This window comes from Solea senegalensis, linkage group LG14, assembly GCF_019176455.1.
Source record: "Solea senegalensis isolate Sse05_10M linkage group LG14, IFAPA_SoseM_1, whole genome shotgun sequence".
Taxonomy (NCBI): Eukaryota; Metazoa; Chordata; class Actinopteri; order Pleuronectiformes; family Soleidae; genus Solea; species Solea senegalensis.
The window spans coordinates 15,114,220-15,138,069 of NC_058034.1; the positions used below are offsets into that span (position 1 = coordinate 15,114,220).

Genomic DNA, 23,850 nt, shown 5'->3' on the forward strand with positions numbered 1-23,850 from the left:
AGCCTGCTGACAACAGCAATAAAAGACAGGGAAACAAAAGAAAGCAAGGGGAAGGAAGAGATGAAGAGTGCAATCTTTGTTGCAAACCATGCGAAAACATCACTCAAACAAGTACTGATTAATGTTTTGTTTAGCTGTAATTGTAAAAATGTAAAAAAAACGAGCATAGAATAGCAGAGCTAGGATTGTGTCTATGTTCGAGATAGACAAAAATATGATATTACAAGTGCCATGGTATATTGGGGACCATTTAATATCTTAATAAAAAGTATGTGACCAAGACTGTATGTACCTTCAGGGAGGATGGCATGGACTCATCTGGAGTATTTGCTGGCTCAGTGGAGGTCATTTCCTCCTCAAACTCCAGCAGATCAACCTTTCCCTCCCCCAGATAGAGACTTGCTGGATTGCTTTGGACACACAGCTGAGGAGAAAATATAGGACCAGTGAATCAACCAATGACCTGTACTGGTTTTGTTTTACGATTCTTATTTATGTGGTGAATATTTCTTAAAGTGATTCAGTACAGTGGGGTAAACCATTGTCTATATAAATGTTTTAGACGCGCTATTAACAAGGCTACGGTTGTGTGGCTCACTGCTGCACTCTCTGCAGGGCTGCAGGGTTTCCCATGTCCCTGGTTCATCAGAGCAGTGTGGACGTAGACGTCATGAGCAGTGCGTGTGTCACACAGGTAGAGCTGCAGCACATCTCCCGTGTAACAATCCAGAGCGCCCACCAGGGTGCGATCACAGCACAGCTTCTGGAAGGAGGCCACGGCCTCAGCAGTCCAGCTGCCCTGTAAGAGATGGATTACCATTCACAGAGCGAAAGCTGAATAAATCTGTACAACATTAAGTCTTTTGTTTTACATCCATATTAACCATTATCTGCAAGTTAAATATAAATATAACTGTCATACTTCCCGTCTTTGAAAGCCTACAAGGAAAGGTTTTGTATGAGTATGAGGAAATGATGCAGGATTAATGTGTATTAACCTTTGAAAACATAGTAGGTGCAAGGAGCTAAAGGTTTTGTATAAACATGATATTAGCTTTCACACTTACAGAAGTGGGTTTAATTCCAGCGAGGGACGATGGAACAGCTTGTGCTGGAAGAACTGAATAACACAACCTGGAAACCAGTGATGTAGAGAGCTGAGCAGAAACATCACACACCAACCTGTTTGGTAGTAAGTGACTACTGATCGACTGTTTCAATGTTCAAGATGACCCTACTTGAGGAACTTGAGGCTGGCGCTCTGCACAACAGTCGTATCACCGAAGTCAACAAAGTACACCTCAACTTGAGTCGGGCTGACTATTTTTTGGATCACCACTCGGTAGAACCACAAACCTGCCGGTGACACACAGCAGGCCTGACCCCGTCGGACAAATTTCTTGGGGAGGCGATAGCCCTCTGCCACATCAGAATAAGTGTAACATCGCCTAAAAAATGAGAAAATAAAAAGTCACTGTGAAGTATAAGAGGTTTTAAAAAGAATAAAGTTTGTCAACCAGTGAGGATGAACTCTCTAAGTATGCTTGTTTGGTTGGGGATTTCTTATTAAAATTAAACAGTCCAAGTTTCAACCAGCAAACACTGTCAAATTTGGTATCATTGGTATTGGCATCACTAAAATGTCTCCTGTGTCGGAGTCATATGTTAGGTGTTTAAAAATTTCTTTCTTTTCTTTTTTAACTTCTTAAAACCACCGATAAATGAGAGTAAACGGATATGGCTTAATGGTCAGTTTTTACACAAGAAACTTTAGCTGAGTAACAACAGAGAGTATTATATTACCGACTGGAATAAATAGAATGCTGAATTTCTTTTTTTGCCGTGTTCACTACCTCATCTCAATCATCATGTCTTCCATAGCTTGCGCCTCCTTGCTGTCACTGAAGCGGATGTAGAAATGTGCCGGCGAGTCCACCTGTTCCACCGTGACTTGCACCAGCTCTCGAGCACTGTGACGTGTCGGCGGTTGGAGACGTTGACTCCGCATGGCATCAAGGGGAAGAGCAGGGTTGCAGTGCACCTGGACCACAGTATATTTCTCAGACACCTACATGAAAAAACAAACAAGCAGTGATTTTATTCTAAAGAACATCAATATGTTGTGCAGGTGTTCATAACGATCATTAAATTACACCGACAAATAATCAATTTCTCTGCCAAACCTACAGTGACAGTTTGCGTCTGTTTTACTTGTTTGATTTTTTTAGATTGTTCTCTTTAGTCCACAAGGTTTTTAATTTTGAAATGTTCATACATACAAACATACAGTAGACTGTATGTCTCCGTCTATACTTATTACATATTATACATATTACTATATGACAGAAGTAATGGCGAAGACAGACATTGTCAGTGTAATCAAAATAATTTTCCTTCCTTCTAATTTACTCAAATATATGGGTTTCTGTACAGTATGTGTCCACTGCCATTGACTAGTTCATATTTTGTTACCATTTATTGTTACTATGACATTTCTTTTCTTATTTATTTATGTATTATTATAATACTTATTATTAATTAGTTTATTAGTTATTTTTTCCTTTGGCAATGGGGAGGTGGGCCAGCTAGACTTTTGTGGTGATTAGCAGGTGGCAGCCCGCCGGTCTCTATAGTAGTGGTGGGCCTGGTGCTATAATGAGTGTCCAGGTTCTGGACACAGATTTAAAATAAAACATTTCTATGCAAATGTGAACAATTTCTTAAGACATTTAAATTAATGGTATGGGCCCCTACCTACATTTACTAGTGGTCTGGCCTAGTCGTCCCCATCGCTTTAAATACTTTTTGATCAATAATTGAAAATGTATTTATTTGTCTTTAATTTATCTCTTCTCTCACTGGATGAACCTTCAGATATATTTCATTGCTCACGTGTAAACACCCCATATAACCTTTGACAATAACAATTCTTCTCCTACACTTTGACTGTACTGTAAACTGTAAAATATGATTATGTATTTTTTATATACATATATATATGATTTTTGTCTATCTTTAAATGGTGTGTGTTTATGTATCACATTTTGTCAGGTGTAGCATTTTTACCAATGAAAAAAATTAATGTGTGTCTATACTAACACATTCAGGTACACTGAATAATGTACAACAATATATCTAACCATTTCCCGGATCTTGGAATTGCTACTGGTCTCTAGCTCCTCACTCTCAACATCTGTGTTATTGTCATCTGCTTCCCGTTTGCCTTCCCAAGGAGACTCTTCACAGCTGAAGTCGATGCTCGTATATGACAGCTCCTCACCACTGTTACAATTCTCCGTTTCTTTTGAGTCTATGACATGAAGAAAACATTTATTTCATGCCATTATGTCACAGACAACATTTAGAGATTTTATGAATACATACACGTACACACCTGACAGTGGTGCGTCAATGTCTTTTACATTCATGATTACCCAGTGGTGTCCACTGTCGTCTTCTGCAGGTTTAAGGTGGAAGATGTCACTCATGGCACTGATCAGTTCGGTCACACTGAAGAAGCCGCTCTGCTGCAGAGGCAGCTCCTCACCCAAAAGCCTCTGAAGAGCACAAGTAACCGATTTGAGCTGCCAAGTATCGTCTCAGTGCATCTGTAATTACTAGTTTTTTTTACCTTATACTCAGCAGGCAAATCATGTACTGACAATCCATCCCTGGCCTGACCTACAACCTGTAGAAGTATAAAGATACAAAGGATTTCATTAGAATACTTGAAACTGTGCGTCCTGCTTAAGGTTTGCACCAGTGTAAGGCAAATCAATGTGTCAATACCACATTAGATGATAACTGGATTTTTTTCAAGAACTCAATAATGATATTACATTACTGAGATATAATATTGTGTAGATAATGCAACACGAGTTACCGTGAGGCTGAACTTTTGACCAACAAATTCTAATTAATACGTCAAGACCAAGAAAATTATTTTTGCCAGGGATAAAAAATTACATTTTGAAGGATGTATGGACAATCCAAAAACAGAATGTCTCCTACTGCAGCTGTCCCCCGTGCTGATGCATTAATCAAAGGGAACCAATTGAAACAAATGTTTACTTTACATTTCAAAATAATTTGCTTATAAACTAACAGGAAGTCTGACCTTTTGCAGTTTGTCCTTCAGCTCTAGACTGATGGTGCTAGCAATTCCATTCTCCAGGATTGTTCGATGAAGTTCCTCCTCCAACTGATGTAGAATTTAGGGAAAAAGAATGACGATAATGCAACTTAACAAATGCACATTTTGAATGCTTAGAAAAAAGTTAATGTAACCACAGTCTGTGCTGTGGTTTGCCCTCTATTGGAACACTCAACCGACAGACAGACACACACCCCCACACACACACACACACACACACACACACACACACACACACACAGACAGTACCCTTCCACGTCTGAAAGAGGCAAAATAAAAGAGTACGAGGTTAGGGACCAGCATAGGACTGAAGTTAAGGTTAGGGCCAAAAAAGAAATAAGGTTAGGATTAGGTTAAATATCCAGGTTAGGCTTAGTGGATATTCACAGTTGTCTTAAACTCAGGGAGACTTTTATTTTAATAATAGCATCAGCATTTCCATCACCAATAATAAATCATAAATAATTATAAATAGCCGATTATATATCTTCCTTGACAGGAAGATGCTTGCTTGATGCTCACAAGTCTCTTTCAGGCATGGACAGGTACTCTGTGACAGAGCGATAGTATGACACTTGGAATGAGAATGGACTGAAATATTGCAATAACATGCATAGTGCACCTATAGTGCACAACAAGCACATTAACCCTTTATATGACAATTGAAGGAAATCAAGCAATTCATAGCAGAAAATACAGTTACTCAAAGTTTGAGAACAAATTATCCAAATGAACACAAACCTTGAGGATGCACTTCTGTAGGAGATGGTCTTCCTGGCTGAGCCCCGGTTCAACTTCCTGGTTCTTCTCGACCAGATTTGGCTTGTTACGGACAGTTATTGGCTCTTTGCAGACAGGGTCCATGGGAGTCTCGGCAGAAGACTGGGTCACAGGACTCTGCTTTAATGAGACTTGATTTGGAAACCACATTTCAAAATATTAGTGCTACATATGTGTGCAAAAATAAAAACAATTTTGTACAATTTGGACAACATATATGCCATTTCAGACCCAATATTACCCTCATTAACACTAAGGCTGCACTCACACATACATAGTGGAGGCTTCAACTGAAACAATCCATCTTCACTTTAAATCGGGCTGCCTTGCCCATTGCTTAACTGTATTGCTGATCCCTTCCTTTGCTTTGCTTGCACTGCATGAGGTAGATGTTGAAAAATGTTCCACTTTCTAAACAGCAGGGCAAGCGACCACCAATCAATACGTTATACAAATTTTCAAGCCCAGGTTGTAGCCAAACAAATCACATTCATGCATTTAAGGTCAAACGGTGCATCATACAAACAGAGCTGTCAGACAAAGTTTTTGTCCCCGTTTCCATTTTTTGTCACAGCAGACACCAAATCGTCATCACTTTAGCAACTCTTCCTACAAATTCAGCCATGACAGACACTGCTCTCGTGACTTTTTGAAAGCTGCCTCCAGCACCGGGTGTCAAGCTTGCTCGCAGTCAAGTATTAAAGTAATGTATACAGTAGCTAGTACAGTAGTAGTACAGACAGTAGCTACAGTAAGTAAGTAGAAAAACATTGTAGAAATATTGTTAAAAGTGACACCTTTACTACTTTTTCAAAACCCTTGTTAAAAAACACACCTGGGTGTAAACCTGCTGACGGAGCACTGTTGCCTGGCCCTTTGAATGGTGGCTTGTTAGTTCTATGCAACAGTGGCATTGAAGGTCCAGTCTTCCTTGCTGAATTAAATGGTATGAGCACTGGCCTGGTTACCATGTGATCCCTCAGTCTTATGAGTGAACCCAGCCTGCTCTGCTGAATTATAACAAGGTCCGTCAACGCCGCCAGCATCTCTCCAGTGGTGTAAAAGCCATAGCTTTGGCAGCGCAAGGGGTGGCCAAAGCAGCGCAGGAAGCAACCCTCCAGATCAGATAACCTGAGAGGACCCTGGGAGAGGAGCCACTTCATTATTCAAGACAACATTTTTGCAATGAAAGAGCTAGATATCAAGAACCACTATGACCTCCATGCATCTGATTTAGTTGGTGTGTTTCATCACTTTGGTCATGATTGTCATGTTTCAACAATGGCTGACATTGTCTTTCTGGCTCGTAACGAGTTTGACCAAACATCTAAAAAAGACTCAAACTGTCGGGCTTATTGTAGATATTCAAATGGATTTTGATAAAGGACATCATACCTGCGAGAGGAGGAAGCAGAGCTGAGCCCTGAGCTGGGCAGGGAGAGGTGGAGGGCCGCAACCTCTTCTAGGAAGGACTACAGATGGGGATATGCGAGAGTAGTGGGGTGAGAAGTAACTTGCGCTGACCCTCTTGGTTCTCCTGTCGGCCTTAGACATGCGCTGCTTGCCTACCAGCTTTTTAATGTTCTGCGTGGTTTCATCACTAACAGCTGCAATAGCACAAACCAAAGTGAGACCATGTAACACTATCTTTAAAAAAAAAAGGCAACAAGAATGAGGACCTATGAATCTTGAATGAGGACCTATGAATTCGAAGCATGTAAAAAAACAGCAACCAAATACAAACACAGACTCAAATGAATTAGTAGACCTTACCGTTTAAGCAAATGGTACCATCTGCATTAATGCCAATAGACACCACATCAGGCATGTCCTTCACCATATCCATGATGTTCCTGAAGCCAAGGAGCTTCAGGGGCATAGGATGACCTAACATTTCCACATAGTCTCGTCGGAGCTGATCAGGATCCAAGCCCATCTTGGATGAAGTGAGCAAGGCACGAATGTCCCTCTTCAGATGTGCCAAAACCTCTTCCTGGTTCATCTTGCCTGAATATTCACGAAAAGCAAAGCAAGAGGTAAAACAGGGAAAAACAAAAACACATGCAGCGCATCCTGAACTCTCAGTAACACAACATGCTAAAAAAAAAAAAAAGGTCACAATAATATTTAGGGACAGAATAACAAAAGACAGAGTCACTACGTTCATCATGCAGATTGTCTTTTGACAGGGCTGCCTGCTACCAAGGGTTTTATTATCACGTGACCCGTTAACTACTTTGATTTGGGCTGCCCGTGGCCAAGTGGAAAGGGAACTTGGCTTGTAACCGGAGGGTCGCCGTTTCAAGTACCCACCAGGTCAAAAGGGTTGGGGTACCCCTGAGCAAGGTACCCAACCCTAGTTGCTCCCCGGGCGCCCTAAGGAGATTAATAAAGTATAAGATTTAGATTTATGTGTTATCGACGTGTCCACTATGACATCCTCAAATGTCATAGCAAACGAAAGTTACACAGAATTATGAGAACTTTATTTTGAAAAAACAACAACACTCAAAACGACTTGCTTAATGTACAAAAATGATCAAATATTTAGTACAAAAAGTAAAACATAATAGAATATATAGACATAAGAATATACTCCACCACAGCTAAGAATAAAATATAAGTACAATATTAGGATAAACTATATGAAATAATATATTAGGGGCTAGTAAATTCAGTATAATATAATTCTGCAGGGGAGGAAAAATGCTGAAAGCTAATGGTCATTTTAGCAAAAGTTAATTCGCCTCCACTTTAAAAAAATCTAAAACCGGATAATGCGGTCCAGCATAACATAATACATCCGCTGTAGTTCATTAAACCTCAACTAGAAACGTCGAAACACGGGGACACTGTTATATGACACTATAAATATTCTGTATATTTGCCTATTGTTAGCATGTAGCTTACCTGTACCTCTCCACGCCTGTCAGCAACAGCGGACCGCGACGACTCCCTTGACCTTGTGCTTTGTTAGTGTCAACCAGCTATAGAAATCCAGAAATCTGTTAGAACATAGTTTAAAGTGAATATATCAGCATAAACCGGTCCTCACTGTTGCTGTGTGGCTAATTTACAATAAGTTAAAGAGTCGGTGCTGCGGCGTTTTCGTGAAAACACATGGTCGAGCAGCGATTCATCAAGTATCAACCGCCTCCACCGCCACCTAGAGGTCTGTGTAGGTGTTGCAGGTGAGCTGCGAGAGGTCATAAAAATAAAGAAATGTTATTTTATACAATATTCCAACAACCAAATAATTGAGTTGCTTTGCAAATTGTTCTATTCGCACATTTTTTGTACCCTAGATAATTATGCAAAGTTTAAAATTTAAGATTTAATTCACCAGTTTATGAATTAAATCATATGTAAAACAAGTACATTCAAAATCAATTCTGTACTTTTACATACTTAAGAGTTGGATTGACTTTCACAACAAAGCTTCTGTGTGGATGTGTGCCACACAATTAAGTTCCAGTTTCATTAAGTTTGTATTATGGAGGAGTGTAGTGGCCGTGTTTGTCCCTGTAAAGAAAAAAAAACACTGCATCAGCTCTTTGGTAAGGAGATTGCACATTCCAGGCAAAGAAGAGACACTGACTCCCTCAGTTCTACTGTTACACTTTTGCTCCTCCTATACTGCGTACAGTGGTTTTATTATGAACAAAACAGTTTGAGGGTATAAAGGTTGAAAGTAATTTGGATGCCACTCAAATAGGCTCAGATTAAATTACATGAAAAAATAATCAAATTTTCCCTACAGAATAGCTGGCTTGTCTCCACTAACTTCCACAATGTGGGGACGGTGATTTCAGACACTGTCTGCTCACATTAGATACACCAGGTTGCATTTCATTTTGTTTTGAAACACTGCCTAAATTTCAGCCTCTCCTTTTCAGGGAACAATTTGGAATTGTTTGTAGGTTGATGTTGGTGTTTCTGTGATATGATAAAAAAAAAAATAGAAAAATAGGGTAGAAGAAAAACTACTTAGAGCATATACATGAGAATGAACAACTAATAAAATAAACATATTCAGTTTCTGTAAAAAGAATATTCTAAATCTGGGCAAATTGTGCCAAACATGGTTTATATTGAATATTATGCTCATGATTGTTCCCTGACTTAAGCAGAGAGGGAGTAATATGTGACACTCCCTCTTCCTCTGCCACCCTATACTCCCACCTTCAGTCTGATTCACTGTTCATGTATTCTGTCTCATCACCACAGTGACTCCACATCAAGACCTCCAGCCAACAGAAGCAACTCTTGGATTTAACCTAAACAGAAAACCCTCCATTAACCCATCACACAGAAACACCTCAACCACCATCTCTTCTATGCTCTTTAGAGCCTCCACTGAGTTTTGAGATATCCTCCACTGTCCACTCCAGACAGACAGAACCCATAATGACGTCCAGGAGGGAGAGTGAGAGGGGAGCAATCATCTCTCCAAGGAGTCACCGGCAAAGGACATCAAAGGCAAGCCGGCTTCCTGAGGCAAGGAGAGAGCGACTGCAGAAGGACAAACCAAAAACAATAAAGGTTAAGGTAGAGCAGGAGGCAGATGTGAAGGTAAAATCCACTGTGGTGGACATAGACAGAGTGAGAGATGACCAGGTCAAGGAGGAGAACCTGGGGCCCCTGGAGGCAGCAGAGCAGGAAGATGGTGAGTTGAAGGCTGAAGATTAGCCTCATAGATCCTTTGTCAAGAAAATATTATATCTGCTAATGTACTGGCATTTTGTCATGTTTTTTTTGAGTTAAGGCTAAAAATGCTGTTTCAACTTATTTCTTGACAATGTTTGGAGGTCTTATGAAGTGCTGTGACTCTCTGTAGGTTTGAAGAGCATGGGCCTGGGAGTGTTTGAGTGGCTGCTGATGGTATTTGTCTTGGCTCTGGTCCTCATCTTACTCCCTCTGTCCATCTGGTTCTGTGTCAAAGTACGAACTATACAACCGACCAAGCAGACACAGAGCACCATGCAATGAACTACTTCATGAAAATCATAACTTCATGCAGGAATTTTGTAAATTATTAGGATGGTACATGACAACAGACAGTTAAACTTTGGACTATAACAGGATTTATACTACATATTTTCATATTCTAAATATTATACAGTTGTATTTTTATGTTAGCTGGATACTGCAGCCATCACTGTGTTGTTGTTGTTGTTTTTATTTCATATAGACTGACTGACGTCTGTCATTCTGAGTGACAGGTAGTGAGGGAGCATGAGAGAGCTGTGGTCTTCAGACTTGGTCACCTTCTGTGTGGAAGACCCAGAGGCCCAGGTTAGCACAGTTCACTGTCATCTCAAAACTATTCTTCTGTCTGCTAAGGATGGAATGTTTTTGCCATGTGTGTCTGTTTGTTCTGTTTGGACAGATATTGATTTGAAAAAAAAAAAAAAAAAAATCCGGGGGATATAGGTAATGGCCAAAGGAAGACATTGTTAGATTTTTGTGGTGATCAGGAAATTGATCCAGATTCCAGATTTAAAATATAATAGGGGAGTGTGTTGTGAGTGGTTTCTCTTGCTTTACATTTAAAAAAAAGAATTAAAGAAATCTGTGATCACATTTTCTATCCCACAAAGTCATAAGAAATTAAATTATAAAAAGAACACAATGTTTTGTTAAAAACCCATCTATAGATCAAATATTTCTCTCTCCTCTGTCCAGGTCTTCTTTTCTACCTCCCATTCATTGATGTGTGTCACAAAGTTGACATCCGACTGAAAATGCTGAAGGTTCCTCCTCACACGGTACAGAACAATGAGTAAATGTGATAAATAATAATTCATCACATAATTATAATGAAGGCACACTAAACCATTAAAAGAGTTTACATTAAAGTGGGATTCCATGCATCTTATACAGTGTTATTGTGAGCAAATGAAGGCTGTATTATATACGTCTGTGCACAGGTGGTGACAAAGGACTTGGTGAGGCCAGAGCTGAGTGTGGTGTGTTATTACCAAATAGAGAATATGGCTCTGTGCAGCACAGCCCTGTCTAGTCTGACCACAGTGTTGCAGACTGTTGTCCAGGCAGCGGTCAGAGATGTAGTCGCCCAACATGCATTCAGCCACGTCCTGCTGCAAAGGAGAAGGATTGGTCAGCAGATACAAGCAGCTGTTGACTCCGTCGCTTGCCGCTGGGGCATCCGTGTGGAGAGAGCAGATATGTAAGACAAAAGGAAGTAAAAGTTTCACTCCTCTTTCACTGTGTTTTTATACATTTTACATTATCTCCATGTATTCCAATTGCAACATTTCACATTACAGTTTGTGGCAACAAAGCTTAATGATCTAATGAGTGTTTAACACAAGAGTAAAACCTCTTCCCTCTTGCACATTGATTATGACAAAAAAACAAAAACCTATGCTTATCTTGATTATATATAATCAAGATAAAGAAGCAAATACAAGAGTAGGCAAATAAGTTTTCCTCTGCATGTAACCTCATTTTAAGAGTTGTAGTTCCTGATGAGGCTGGGTTGTAATTGTGTTTATTTTCCTTTCAGAGACGAGTTCAGTATTCCCATGGAGTTACAACAAAGTCTGGCTGCTGAGGCAGAGGCCAAGAAACAACAGCAGGCCAGAGTAAGGATTATTTATAATACAAAACATTAGGAAGACTGTAAATGTAAAACTGGTAGAACGTAACTACAGTAAGTACAGTATGAAGTATCTAACTGGCAAGTTATTTGGATAGTATGTTATTATGTAGTTTCCTTCAAACCATTTAGTTGTTTTTCTTGCCCAAACAGCAATGCTTAAATTGGAACACCTGTTTACCATCAGCCACATTTTCTTTTAGGTAACCCTCAGAAGTGTTACAAAAAAAAAAACCACTTCAAATACATCAGCACTTCTCTCCTTCAGGTAAAAGCAGCAGAATCAGAGACCACTGCGTGGGAGAGTTTGAGGGCCTCCTTCCGTCACATGCATCCAGCCTTGGTCCTTCCATTCCCCCCAGATGTCCTCAATCTGACCTCTGACCACTCAGCCTTACCTCCACCTCCACCACCTCCTGCTGTGGAAGAAGAAGAGGGGAAAAGTACAGAAGGGGACCAAGAAACAGACTCACCAATGATGTGACAGGACATAAATCAAGACATCAACTGAGATTTGATGAAGGATATGAGCCTATATCTTGGAACACAAAAGCACATGCAATAAAAAGAAAGCAATGCCCATTATTGTTACAAATAGAACCACATGGTATTGTTTGTTTTTACTTTCTTGTGATATTAATCCAACAATTCTTTATACTTCACTCAGAAAAGGTCCAGAAAAGTCAGACTTTTCAAAATCTGAGAACATCTGCATTCAAGGACACTATCATGATAATGGGGATATTCAGTACTTGGAAAGCACATGGTTAATGGCCATTTTTGAAACTGCCCTAATATTTTTGTGCACTATATTAATTTGTTATTGCATTCCTCTCTGATCCTATAGAGAACATACAGAGCGTGAAATCCTGTGCAGATGTGTAATCAGATGTCTAATCAGCGTTTCTTGGTCCTTTTGGTGCTGCTTGCTGGCTTGACCTCTGGAGTTGTTTTCTTTGGAGGAGCAGGGCGTGTTACTGGTGGTGGGGAGGGTGGAGTTGTTATCTTTCTCTCTGCAACACAAACAGAGTAAAGACATGAATGTCCACTGCACGTTTCTGCTTCATTAAAGTCATTAAATCGAGTTTGTTTAGTCACTACCTTCATTACTTTTGGGCTCCAGAAGTGGCTGACCCTGAAGTTGCAGTCTTTCCAGATCCTGAATCTTCTCCAGTGCTGCCTGCAGTGCTTCCTCAGCTTTCAGGGCTCGATGCTCAGCGCTCTGGACCCGCAGCTCAGAGTCACTGTCAAACACGTGAGTGAAATGTGGATGATCTTTTGCAGAGGAAAGCTACAAGTAAAACCTCCACAACAATAAAAGCTTAGACTTACTGCAGTTCTTGCTGCAGTAACACCACTGTGGTCAGATCGCTAAACGTTTTCTGAGCTTCATCCGTGACTGGAGAAGCAACCAGTTCATCAGTCTAACAGAAAGATAGAGAGTCACATGGTCAGAGACTGACAGAATAGACAGGCTGTTCATTTGAACACAAAGAGAGCGAGAGATGCCAATGAATATGTGTCGGATTTAATTGTCTGACCCCATTCAGATGGACACTGCTCTCTCCCAGCTTCTTTTGTGTGATGTTTCCATCATAGCCAATCTGCCTCACCACTGGAGTCTCACAAACCACCAGCTCCCCCTGCAGGACAAACACAACACTGTTCATTGAGAGGGTTGGCATTAAAATGTGTGTAAATAGATGTGTATCCAAGTCAAAGTAAAACACATTTGTGAAATTCTATATATTTCATCAAAGTATACACTTAAATTTTCAAGTTCACTATTCATATCAATGTTTCTGTGTAGATATCAACTTATCAAAGTGCAACTGATAAAATATTACCTCACAAACATCTGGCTGTTGTATTTCATGTCCTTCAGCTGTGGTCTGTGAACACACAAGAGCAATATCATCATAACCGTCCCATTTACGGTCTGGATGGATGGATAATTGAATTATCCACATTCAATTAACATGAAGGCTAATTCTCCAAAGGGTTCATGAATTCATTACTAGACTCGGTTAAGTTCCACATATTCAACATGATGTACACTTAAATGTTGTGTAACTTGCATAATAACACTTAAGGAGGATCTTTGCTGAAAATTAGGTTTATCCTTGGTGCTTTGGTTAAATAAAACAGTCTGACCTCATGTACAGTAGTGAAGGACAACTTTTCATTCACTGGTAGATTATTGTTAGGATTAGTTTAGAAGTGTGTAGTAACACTGAACCATGTTCCCTAATCTAAATCCTATTGTAAATGGTTAATATTTTCTTAATATGACTGACATCTTTCAGGTCTGCCTCAGTCTCATCTTTGACTCCTACGTCAATCCTGGATGTTGCAGGCTCTGCTGGAACCTCTTCATTCACCTGTAGACGTACGCACACACACACACACACGCATGCACGCTTTAATCATTTCAAACATTTTGCTGAGATGATTAAGACCCTAACAAAAGTAAACAGTCTTGTTGATGCCAGAGGTCACATGAGAAATACCAGACTGGTTTTAGGTGACAGAAAGGCAAAAGGAACTTAAATAACCACTTGTTACAAACACGGTATGCAGAAGATGATCTCTGAATACACAACATGTCAAACCAGATGAGGATGTAGATGGGCTACAGCAGCAGAAGACATTATCAGATATTTTATTATGTACATATGTACTGAGTATACTGAAAGTGGCCAGTGAGTTTAACTGATAAATGATCGTGAAGTATAGATGTGGTTATTGTTGCTTATAGAAATAGAGCTGACATCAGAAAAGATAGATTACAATTATTTGTCATACTGTAATATCAGTTTTCTACCCAGAAAACTACTGTCCACTGGATATTCTGCATGGAAATCCCAAATGAGCTGTTTCTGATAAACTCAGACAAGCTAGTCATCATCTGTTCTCCATTCTGATGCTAGGTTTGATTTTTAGAAGGCCGTCTTGACCAAGTCTACAAATTGAGGAGTAGTTGAAGAGGTCTATCTAAAGAAGTGGCCAATGAGTGTGTAATACATTCATGTTTATTTTAGTCAAATCCTCACCAGGGTCTCCCTGCTCTCTGTTGGAGACACTGAGATGTGATTCCTGGAGGTGGAGACAGGCTGTCTGACAGGCAGCTCCACAGGACCATGTTTCACTCCTGAGAGCAGAATCCCACAGGTCTCCACCCAATCGAGGCATTCCCTCTGAGAACATACATGTACATTAACAAGCAAACACACATCATCATCATCATCATCATCATCATGGTGTAGGTTTGCACTTCAGTGTGGCTGGTACAATGTTTATATCTTAGATGTTTTACCTGCAGCTTTCTACACTCATTCATCTCCTTTTCATTCTCATCCTGATGTGGGGAAGTCTGCTCCTCCAGAATCAGCTTATAAATGCTTTAATGAGACATAAACAATTCCTAATGAGTAAATCCTCTTCTGTTGATTCCTTTCAAGTCAGATATCTTGTCTCAACATTACTCTCACATATTTTCCTGCATACTTATTTTAAAATCAACTGCTTAATTTTAAACTGTAAAACAGGTGGTACCTGGTGATGTATCTGGAAAAACTGTCCACTTTATCAGACAGGAACTTGGCATCTTCATCTATTGTCTGCAGTGAGATGTTTGTGATGTACTGAGGATCATGTTCCTGGTCCTGGCTCTCACTATGTTCAGGTACCGTGAGGAGCAACAGATCCAACATCCAGCGGGTCTGAGCCATGTGGATAGAACCGACCTGATAGAAAAATGAAGACAGTGACTTGTAACATTACAAACTTTTTGTATTGGACAACTGAAAGCATCAGTTTCCCCTTTTTATTCAACTACTGTGGACATGGCACAGAGTCTTAAACCACAGCAGCTCTGGTTAATCTGCTAAAAACAGAATGAAAAGAATAGCAGAGACCGTCCATCTTCTGCTTCTTTGTTGTTGTTTTTCCACAGATGTTCAGGAAGTGAAGCTGACAGTAGAAAGGACTAGACATGAAGAAGAAAGAATTGGAAAAAGAAATAAACTGGACTGATGATTACTTTCCATTTCTAAAAGTTGCTTCACTTCAGTGACTCCACTTATTTATTATTGACAAATAATTGTACAGGAGTTGCAAAAACACATCATCTTCGGAAGGATTTTGGTCACGTGAAGACATTTAAATGACTCTTAGGTCCATTTTTGGCAAAATATTCAAACTAATTGACAGTTCAACTGAACCTCATTGTTATTTACCTCATCAATGAGTCTCTGGTTTTCACCATCTGTAAATTTCGACAGGTTGGTTATGAACTCCTTCACTTCCTCAGACACCTTCTCAGTCTCCAGACTGTTTGAACAAACAAACACACAAGAGAACATTTTAGAAGAAAGACAAATGCAAAAATGCTGATGCTGAGTCACATACATTTATTTCTGTGTTGTCTCTTTATTGCATCTGTCTGTAAAACTTTAAATTGACTGTAGATTTTACAGTTAGTTTATCAAACTGAGGGAAAAGCATATTAATGGACAGTCGGAGGTAAATAAAATTAGATTACACATTAGGACACATTTGTTACTGCTTTGAGAGAAGAGAATAATAATTTTAATATATCACAGAATAATTGGTGTAAATCGACGGACATTACAATGTGCATGCAATTAATTTAGAAACAAATACCACATTTCTTGTAGTGAACATATTTCATTATGCTGTTAGATACAAATGAATTATTCAGTGGTAATGCCACTGAAGGGAAAAACATACTGTATGTTGGATTTGTCTTTGGCCCTTTCGGTCCCTTGTCCTTCTGTTGTCTTCATGGTGGAGACATTCTGTGAGATTTCTTTGGCCAAACTCTGCCAATCACACAGTGTCTTCTCGAACTTCAGCCAATCAGAGAGAGACATGGTTTCTGGTTGGCAAATTACTGCATCAAACTTGGAAACCCAGGACTCCACAAACCCGAGCAGTGACATCAGGTTCCCATGAGCCCCTGAAAAAGCAACACATACAGTACGTCGATATCTTGGGGATAATCCTGCACAATTAGACTTTCAGAATTACATGAGTCGGGGTTCAATATTGTGTCTCTGTTGGTGCTCACCACTCTCTCCACTGACTCGTGTGTCCAGCTGTTTGAGGAGGTCAGATAGGACACCGACCAGCTCTTTTTGGACCCGTTCACTCTCGGGAGGTTCGCCATCAGGAGAACAGTGTCGCCTGAGCAGCTGAAGGCTCTTATTCAGCCATCTTTCCTGGACACGGCCGAGCTCCCCCAGTGTCTGCTGGCAGCAAAAAAGCTTCTCACCTTCATAGTGTTCACACTGTTGGGTTAACACCTGAAGTGAAACAGATCACACAAGAACATCTGCCATGGTCTGAACTCCATGAACATGAACATGCTGTTATGATTAAAGGTCCAGAGTGTAAAATTAAGGCGAAATTGTTCTCATTTAATAAAAACTGAAGATAAAATAGTACTTGTTGTTTTTAGATGTGTACAACAACTGGCTTCATGGAAATTTCTGTTTTCCATTACCTCAGAATGAGCATTATATATTTATCATTACATTACATTACATTACATTTATTAGAAGCTGGATCAGCACTAAGGAGGCTGCTGTGTTTTATGAATAGCCCACAATGGACAAACTAAACATCTTTTGAGTTTTGATGGTAACTAAAGACTACAAAGTTTTTTTAAGACACTTATAAGGGAAGGGTGAGGTGAGGGATCACCTAAAACTGTTCACCTAAAACAGGCAACTTCACCAATAAATGCTGTGCAAAAATTAGTAATCTAATGGTTCTGTCCGGCAGCATCGGGGGAATATGGTGGTTTTTGCATACGAGAAACAATGCTGTCATCATTTGTTTTTGTAGTAAACGTCTGCTTCAAAATGCTCTATCCATTCGGGCTGTTGTAGAAACATGGTGGTACAAGATTGTGGCCTCTCTAAACCATGCCTAAAGTACATTATACACTAACAAAAAAATAATTATGGCTACTCCATTCAGGTTTGTGCCAATTTATGAACATTTGTAATTGTTAAACACTGGACATTTATAGGCATATTAATTTTTTAAAGCAAGTGCCATTCATCATACGGTAAGACTTTCAAATAGATGACGCAGACATATAGCAAGTGAATGTTAGAGGACACATCAGAGACAGACGAGATAAAAGACAGACTGAGGTAAAACACAGCAGACAGGTGGCAGATGACAAGAATCAGACATGACAAATGTGGATTAATATAAGAGATTGGGAGGCAGCAAAGACCAAGATGAAAGTGATGAGATGATATGACAGGACCAAACATCAAATACTATGATTGAAATAAGAGAAGACAGATGATTACAGTTGAGAAACAAGTGGGTAAAGTTATGACTACAGTCAATGAAACACACACACCAACCAATGTCTTACATTTGACCACTGCTTCAAATCAGCATGAATATTTTCCATTGTAGTTTTCTCATAATTTGATTCAGGACACCTTGTAAGAGAGAAACAACATCATTAAAACAAACACAGACGCACACATCATATCACTGGCGGCCCACAGGCCACATGTGGCCCCCCAATCAATTAGATGCGGCCCGTCACTTACTATCATGTTACTATGAAAACGTGGAATATTAACATGAAATTACATATATTAGCTTTTTTGGTGTTTGTTATCCACGTGATTATTTGCTTAATTTCAGATTTATTTTACATCATAAATATGTTATGCTTGTGAAGTACGCATCATTACATCAAAACAAGCACATTGACTTTGAAATTCTGTGAAATATCATCATGAAAATCTTTATTGTGATATTATGATGGAATAGTTTGTTGTAATTTTAAGATCATATTGTTTTTTTCCCTGGTTTTTCCTTTTGACCAGACTAGATGCTCATTGGCCCCCAGTGCATTTGAGTTTGACACCCCTAATCTACACTATACTTGGTCCCCACAAAAATACAGTATCCGTGTGTTACATTAAAATATCTAACAGCACTATGTTATAATAGATAATAAGGGAAGAAGAAGTCACTTTCTTTGGTATCTAAACTTGTCGTACTTGTTCTGTACGGTGCAGCAGGCAATCCATTTTGTGATGCTCTGCTGGATGGTGTTTATCTCTTGAAGCTGCACTTGCTCAGTCCTCTTCATCTGGGACATGAAAGCAGTGAGCTGCTCTCTCCAGTAGTCACTAAGCTCCAGGATTTCATTCAGGTCCTCATTGTCCTAAAGCAGGACAGTCACCGTCACAGTTATTGTCAATCTGATCCACGAGGGATGCGTACAGAGTAATAGGTAGAAGTGTGTGTTCATGCCGTGCCGTTACCTTTGAAGTGAGGTAAAGGATGCTGTGCTCTGCCGCCTTGAACCAGCTCTGCTCATGGACATGCAGTTGACGGACCAGTTGCAGCTTCTTCACACTGATCACCTGACAAATCACCAGCAAAGCTTAATCTACTGATGCTACTTGTTTGATCAATAGAACCCAAGGAGCATAGAGATAAAAATTACAATTTAAACACATTATCAGATGTTCAGCATATTTAGCACTTTATATTATTACATTGGCTGCAATTATCCACATAAATAACTAATTCACTCTATTTTTAATTTAACATTATAACACTATCACACGCAAGGTGTTTCCAGTTGAAGGAGAGAAGAAAAAAAGCAGAACTACATCTCCTCACACACCTTGAGAGCGAGGCAGAAGGTCAGCTGGCTCCAGGTGTCTCTCTCCTCCGTCATCTGAAGCAGCTGAGCCTCAAGGCGACCTCTCTGCATCTCATAGAGCTGGTGGTAACTCTGGACCACACTGAAAACAACACATTAGATGAGATTAGACTACGTAAGATCTTATTGATCCTATTTCTTTTTGCTTGCATCGGGTTGAAATTCACTTGTTACAGTGGCAAAAATGGTTAGAGGCCAAGTGAGAAGTACAAAAGGATATGATAAATGTGAAAGAATGAAAATACAAATGCAAAATAGAAATAGAGTAAGTACAACATGATTATAAAAGTTCAGTCCTACAGTGTGCTGCACCAGGAAAGGGTTGCGAGGACATGTCTCACTGTGTTCACATTATCAGCTATATTGTTCAATTCTGATTCAATAGCAATCAGATTTGACGGTTCACATTCAAGTGTCTTGCATATGTCTTTTATGTGGTTGTGAGTGTCACACATGTGCACACTGTCCTTCATTGTTGTTGTTTGGCATTGCTCTGCACTGGTGCTGCAGCTCACTGAGGATAATAATACATAATAATATGTATACTGATTCCAACATGACCATTCTGACTCATGTTGCATATATACAATAGTGGTGAGAATCGCCAGAGACACCACAATATGATATTTTCATGAAATTTCATTGAGTATTTGTGAAATCATATATTGTGATATAGTCACACAACAGCTCTAGTGAGAGTGAGCATTTGGCACCATCTAGTGGACTGAAAGTTCAATTATTTTTTTTGTAACATCAGTTAAAAAATTATATGCTATGGTGTCTCAAAATCAATGTAATATCGCCACGCTAAATATCACAATATTTTCCCCCCACCCCTAATATACAATCTATGACCACATATGAAGTTGGTCTGAAGTTTGTCTGTTTCACTTCAGCCTGGTAATGTGAATGTAGTCTCCACTAAAAGGACTTACTCTGAGCTGGTGTGAGTCTGATCCAGAGCATCAGCCAGTTTCCCGTGAGCATGCTGTGCCTGCTGGGAAACAAAGGCATCATGGTCTCTGATCTTTGACAGTTCCCTGTAAAGAAAGCACACGTTAACTCAGAAACAAGCACATATACTGCATTTTACATATTCATACATTGTATTAGGTGCTGCTACAGTGTTTTCATTCCGTGCATTTATTTTTTTCTTGTGGCATTACGATCCAGCTGCCTGACCCTGAACCACATACGTGCTGAGCTGCTGCATGGATGTCTTGATTTTGTGAATCTCTTCGGTGAGCCGGCGATCCAGAGCCCGCTGCGCCACCGCCTCAGTGTGCAAAGCCTTCAGACGGCAGGGGATTCGCTCCAGCAGAGACTGGTAGCGCTGTCTTGATACACAAACATCAGAGCCGCTAAACAAAAGGCTTTCTGGGGTCATTACTGCGTATGGATTATCTTGATGTTATCCCATTTCAGTTCTTAATCCATATTTACATAAATTGGTCACCTGAGCTTCGCGAGCAGCTGTCCTCTCTCAGCACAGTTGACACTGACCTGTCTGATCACTTCATGGAAAACAATGTTGTAGATGTTCTGCTCAACCTGCACCAGCTGCAGCAGACCCTCCATCTGTCAAGACGTTGTTCAAAAACATACTGATTGCTGATGTTCATTCAGTGTCAGAGAGAAAGTTTGCACGTCTACATCTGTTGTGATTAAGGCAACAATGTTACATACAGAGAGTACAGTACAGTACACAGCATACTGACTTGTTGATGTAGTACTGAGTAAAATACCTTACTGACTCTGATGAAATCGTACTTTTTATGGAGAGCTGTTAAATAGACTTTCTCACAAGATATACATTTAAGTCTACTGCTACATGTTAAGGATAGAACCACACTTTTTTAGTAAATCCTGTATTATTCTGTGTACGCAACCGCATCACAGTGCTGCTGCTGGCCACAGAGACTCACTGCAGCCTGTGTACATTCTGCTTATCTTGCCTGGGAGAGCTGAGTAAGCTCCTCCGTCTGTTGATCCACTCCAGCCTTTTCCAGCATATCATCCATCATCTTCATCAGCTGGACCACCTCTTGTCTGCCGCTGGGCTTCCTGGACTCACAGAACACACACACACAAAAAAATTGCACTAAGATGCATTTAACCGTGTTCATTCATCTCTAATTTTACCAACCTATACCTACCTAATGATATATAATGAACTATAACAAACTTAAACAACGGCTCACCTAAGGTTTGTCTGTAAATTAAATGAATATATCGTAACTCACAGTGAAGGAAAGACCCGTAGCTTGTGTTCGTCATCCTGCAGCTGCACCGTGAACGCACTGAGGAAGAGAAGCAACATGAGATGACACACAAAACTGTTTGATAATGAAACTGTTAACTAAGTGGATTATGATGACAATGAAACAGACTCACTCCTCATAGAATTCAAGGTTTCGCAGCCCTTTGTTTTTCACAATGTGATATTCCTCTGGGATCAGACTTTCTGACACACTCAGCTTCTGAAAGACATCGTAGCTGTGATTTTCACCTCACACTGCATAAGTAGATAAATAAATTAATATACATTTTAAACTGCTACTGAAAGAAAATTACAATATCTGAAGACAGTGGTATATCCTGCATTTATTGGGTATACAGTAAACGGATAGATGGAAAATTCTAATTCAAATATCACATCAGATGCATGTTGAAGAAATGCTTTTATAAGACGATATTTTGCTTATGTAAAGTAACTTATTTATTACTATTATAATAAACCCAGTACAGAAACTAAGGCACATGTTAAACATAAGTGTAAAAGGCAAAATAAACGCAGTTGTACTTTACCTGTGTGTCACAACTATTTCTGTCAGTGAGTGGTGGGAGGGCTGTTGTTTTCTTCTGCGTTACCATAGCATCACACAGGAATGAAATATCCCTGAATTTACACCAGTTAAACACAAGAGACAAACGCACACCTATTCAGGTTCCGTCATTCATCTGCTGACCACAGAGAATGTTAAGACTTTTAACGGTTTCATTTTAGATAACTAAATTAAAGATAGCTCTAATTAAAGATAAGAAAACTCATAAAACATACAATTAATGGGGCTTTACGTCATGCTTAGTTATGAAAGTGGAACATTTTAAGTATTCTGTCCTTTCTTGGTATCAAGATTAAACATGTGTTGACTTCAGTTTAAGTTATTGTTGTTGGTCATAACAGACCTGCCTGCTCCACTCAGTGTTGTCGGCTGCTCCAGAAAGTATCGATATTTCTTGCGTCCAAGCGGGTGATGCCAGACTGCATCTGGTCGTCTGATTCCACAACCCTTTAAAAAACCAAAACAAAAGCACTTTAACAGCACTGACATGAACAGATTTCAGCTCTATAGAAACAGCTTTCTCGTACATGCTTCTGTATACCTTGCACTGCCGATGGTGTGCAGTGTGTCCCAGAGTGTTCCTGTTGCAGACAGTGGAGGTCAGACTGACCAGCAGTTCATCTGGGATGATATGGTTGTTGAAAGGAGGAAGTTGTGTATTGCTGCTCTCCACTGGGACCTTCAGATTAGACTCTGCTACTGAGGGAAAAATAATACTTTAACTCAGACTCTGACCTTTAGCAGGACGTGTTATGTCTCTCTGTGTCTCCTCCATCTGCTTCCCATACGCATGTGGACTTGGAAATGTCACACTTCTCATCTTCTATTACTGTCTTAAAAATAATTGTTATGAATCACACTGTGCGATATGGTTCTCAGAGAATTGGGTACAACATTAAGGATGATATATGTAGTCGGTATGATGAGGACGCTTAATGAAGTCAACTTTGCATTGACGTCCTGGTCATGTTGCTGTGTAAACACCTTGTTTACGCTTAATTTGTTTTTCCTTCTCCCTTTTAAGATACTTTCTGTCTTGTATGGAACCTCAAGCCACAAAATATGATTTTGAATTTGAGTTTTCACCCCCTGTCATGTCTTGGGCTACCTTTTAAAAAGAGGTTGTTATAGCTGACAAAAAGATCCAAAAGAGTTGTTTGTTCATTGTAAATTAACTTGTATTAGTACAATTTCCATCGATTTCAACTAACGTGTAAGTCTATGTGATGAATTTTGGTGGCAGAAACTGGGGGACACATCAAAATTATTTGAAAGCGTTGCTTTTATCAGTGATCACCTTCTGTACACACCTGACATAAAGAGATAAAAATACAGGTGAAAATCTACTTTAAACAGCAGCAGCTGCATCTACACTGACACTGTGTTGTTGCAGTCTGAGTGACTTTTGTTTGTCTATAATCATAAACCTCATATGTGATGTGTTAGCTTGTCATGCTAACGCCTACCCTCCCGCCACGGTGTCTCATTATTTCACCTGTGTTGTCCACAAATGTGTCCGGCCTCGAAGAACCTGGCGCTGAGCTGGTTCTCATCGTTGGCGCAGACATCTTGTTCTCACGGTAAAAGCTTTGGCTACAAACGTTAACAACAGTAACAAGAAGAAAGAATTGAGTTTTAAATTGCCCAAACAGAACTGTCTTCTATGGTCTCTATAGTCTCTTCGGCTTCAACTTCCTGGTCACGTTGCTATGGA

General features: G+C 39.8%; 3 protein-coding genes across 9 annotated transcripts in view; 1 reads left to right on the plus strand and 2 right to left on the minus strand.

Annotated features, from left to right (window-relative positions):
- Positions 1-9,124, minus strand: part of tdrd5 (tudor domain containing 5) — a 40,857-nt gene extending 31,733 nt beyond the window's left edge. For 4 of the 5 annotated variants that reach the window (XM_044044060.1, XM_044044056.1, XM_044044058.1 and 1 more), the window contains exons 1-15: positions 8,342-9,124; positions 7,844-8,129; positions 6,707-6,940; positions 6,329-6,540; positions 5,769-6,075; positions 4,895-5,064; positions 4,118-4,201; positions 3,632-3,688; positions 3,395-3,557; positions 3,141-3,310; positions 1,854-2,068; positions 1,239-1,448; positions 1,068-1,134; positions 599-799; positions 293-424 (exon numbers count right to left, since the gene is read on the minus strand). In XM_044044060.1, the coding sequence (XP_043899995.1) occupies positions 293-424; positions 599-799; positions 1,068-1,134; positions 1,239-1,448; positions 1,854-2,068; positions 3,141-3,310; positions 3,395-3,557; positions 3,632-3,688; positions 4,118-4,201; positions 4,895-5,064; positions 5,769-6,075; positions 6,329-6,540; positions 6,707-6,935 (2,217 nt within the window). In that variant the 5' untranslated portion in view covers positions 6,936-6,940; positions 7,844-8,129; positions 8,342-9,124. Of the gene's footprint in view, positions 1-292; positions 425-598; positions 800-1,067; positions 1,135-1,238; positions 1,449-1,853; positions 2,069-3,140; positions 3,311-3,394; positions 3,558-3,631; positions 3,689-4,117; positions 4,202-4,894; positions 5,065-5,768; positions 6,076-6,328; positions 6,541-6,706; positions 6,941-7,246; positions 7,272-7,843; positions 8,130-8,341 lie in introns of those variants that run through there. The other variant, XM_044044059.1, reaches the window with a different exon arrangement.
- A 208-nt stretch (positions 9,125-9,332) lies between these two features.
- On the plus strand, positions 9,333-12,639 carry nphs2 (NPHS2 stomatin family member, podocin). Its single transcript, XM_044044062.1, has 7 exons — positions 9,333-9,599; positions 9,771-9,874; positions 10,156-10,228; positions 10,619-10,701; positions 10,864-11,123; positions 11,463-11,541; positions 11,824-12,639. Exons 1-7 carry the CDS (start codon positions 9,341-9,343, stop codon positions 12,037-12,039), a joined length of 1,074 nt encoding a protein of 357 aa, XP_043899997.1. The 5' UTR covers positions 9,333-9,340; the 3' UTR covers positions 12,040-12,639.
- Positions 11,152-23,829, minus strand: axdnd1 (axonemal dynein light chain domain containing 1). Of its 3 annotated transcripts, none has more exons than XM_044044054.1 (26): positions 23,632-23,829; positions 22,678-22,832; positions 22,480-22,583; positions 22,099-22,189; positions 21,685-21,770; positions 21,534-21,590; positions 21,246-21,354; positions 20,747-20,868; positions 20,487-20,627; positions 20,226-20,330; positions 19,252-19,372; positions 18,884-18,985; positions 18,617-18,783; positions 17,974-18,043; positions 16,648-16,882; positions 16,308-16,536; positions 15,794-15,887; positions 15,111-15,301; positions 14,872-14,956; positions 14,609-14,752; positions 13,853-13,936; positions 13,403-13,447; positions 13,097-13,198; positions 12,888-12,979; positions 12,657-12,799; positions 11,152-12,568 (listed from the first exon to the last, which is right to left on the minus strand). In XM_044044054.1, the coding sequence occupies exons 1-26, from the start codon at positions 23,702-23,704 to the stop codon at positions 12,453-12,455; spliced, it is 3,063 nt and encodes a 1,020-aa protein (XP_043899989.1). In that variant the 5' UTR covers positions 23,705-23,829; the 3' UTR covers positions 11,152-12,452. The 3 variants fall into 3 exon arrangements, with proteins under 3 accessions (XP_043899989.1, XP_043899990.1, XP_043899988.1); XM_044044055.1 differs by having other exon boundaries at positions 21,685-21,767; positions 22,678-22,835; XM_044044053.1 differs by having other exon boundaries at positions 22,678-22,835.
- Positions 23,830-23,850: the final 21 nt, after the last annotated feature.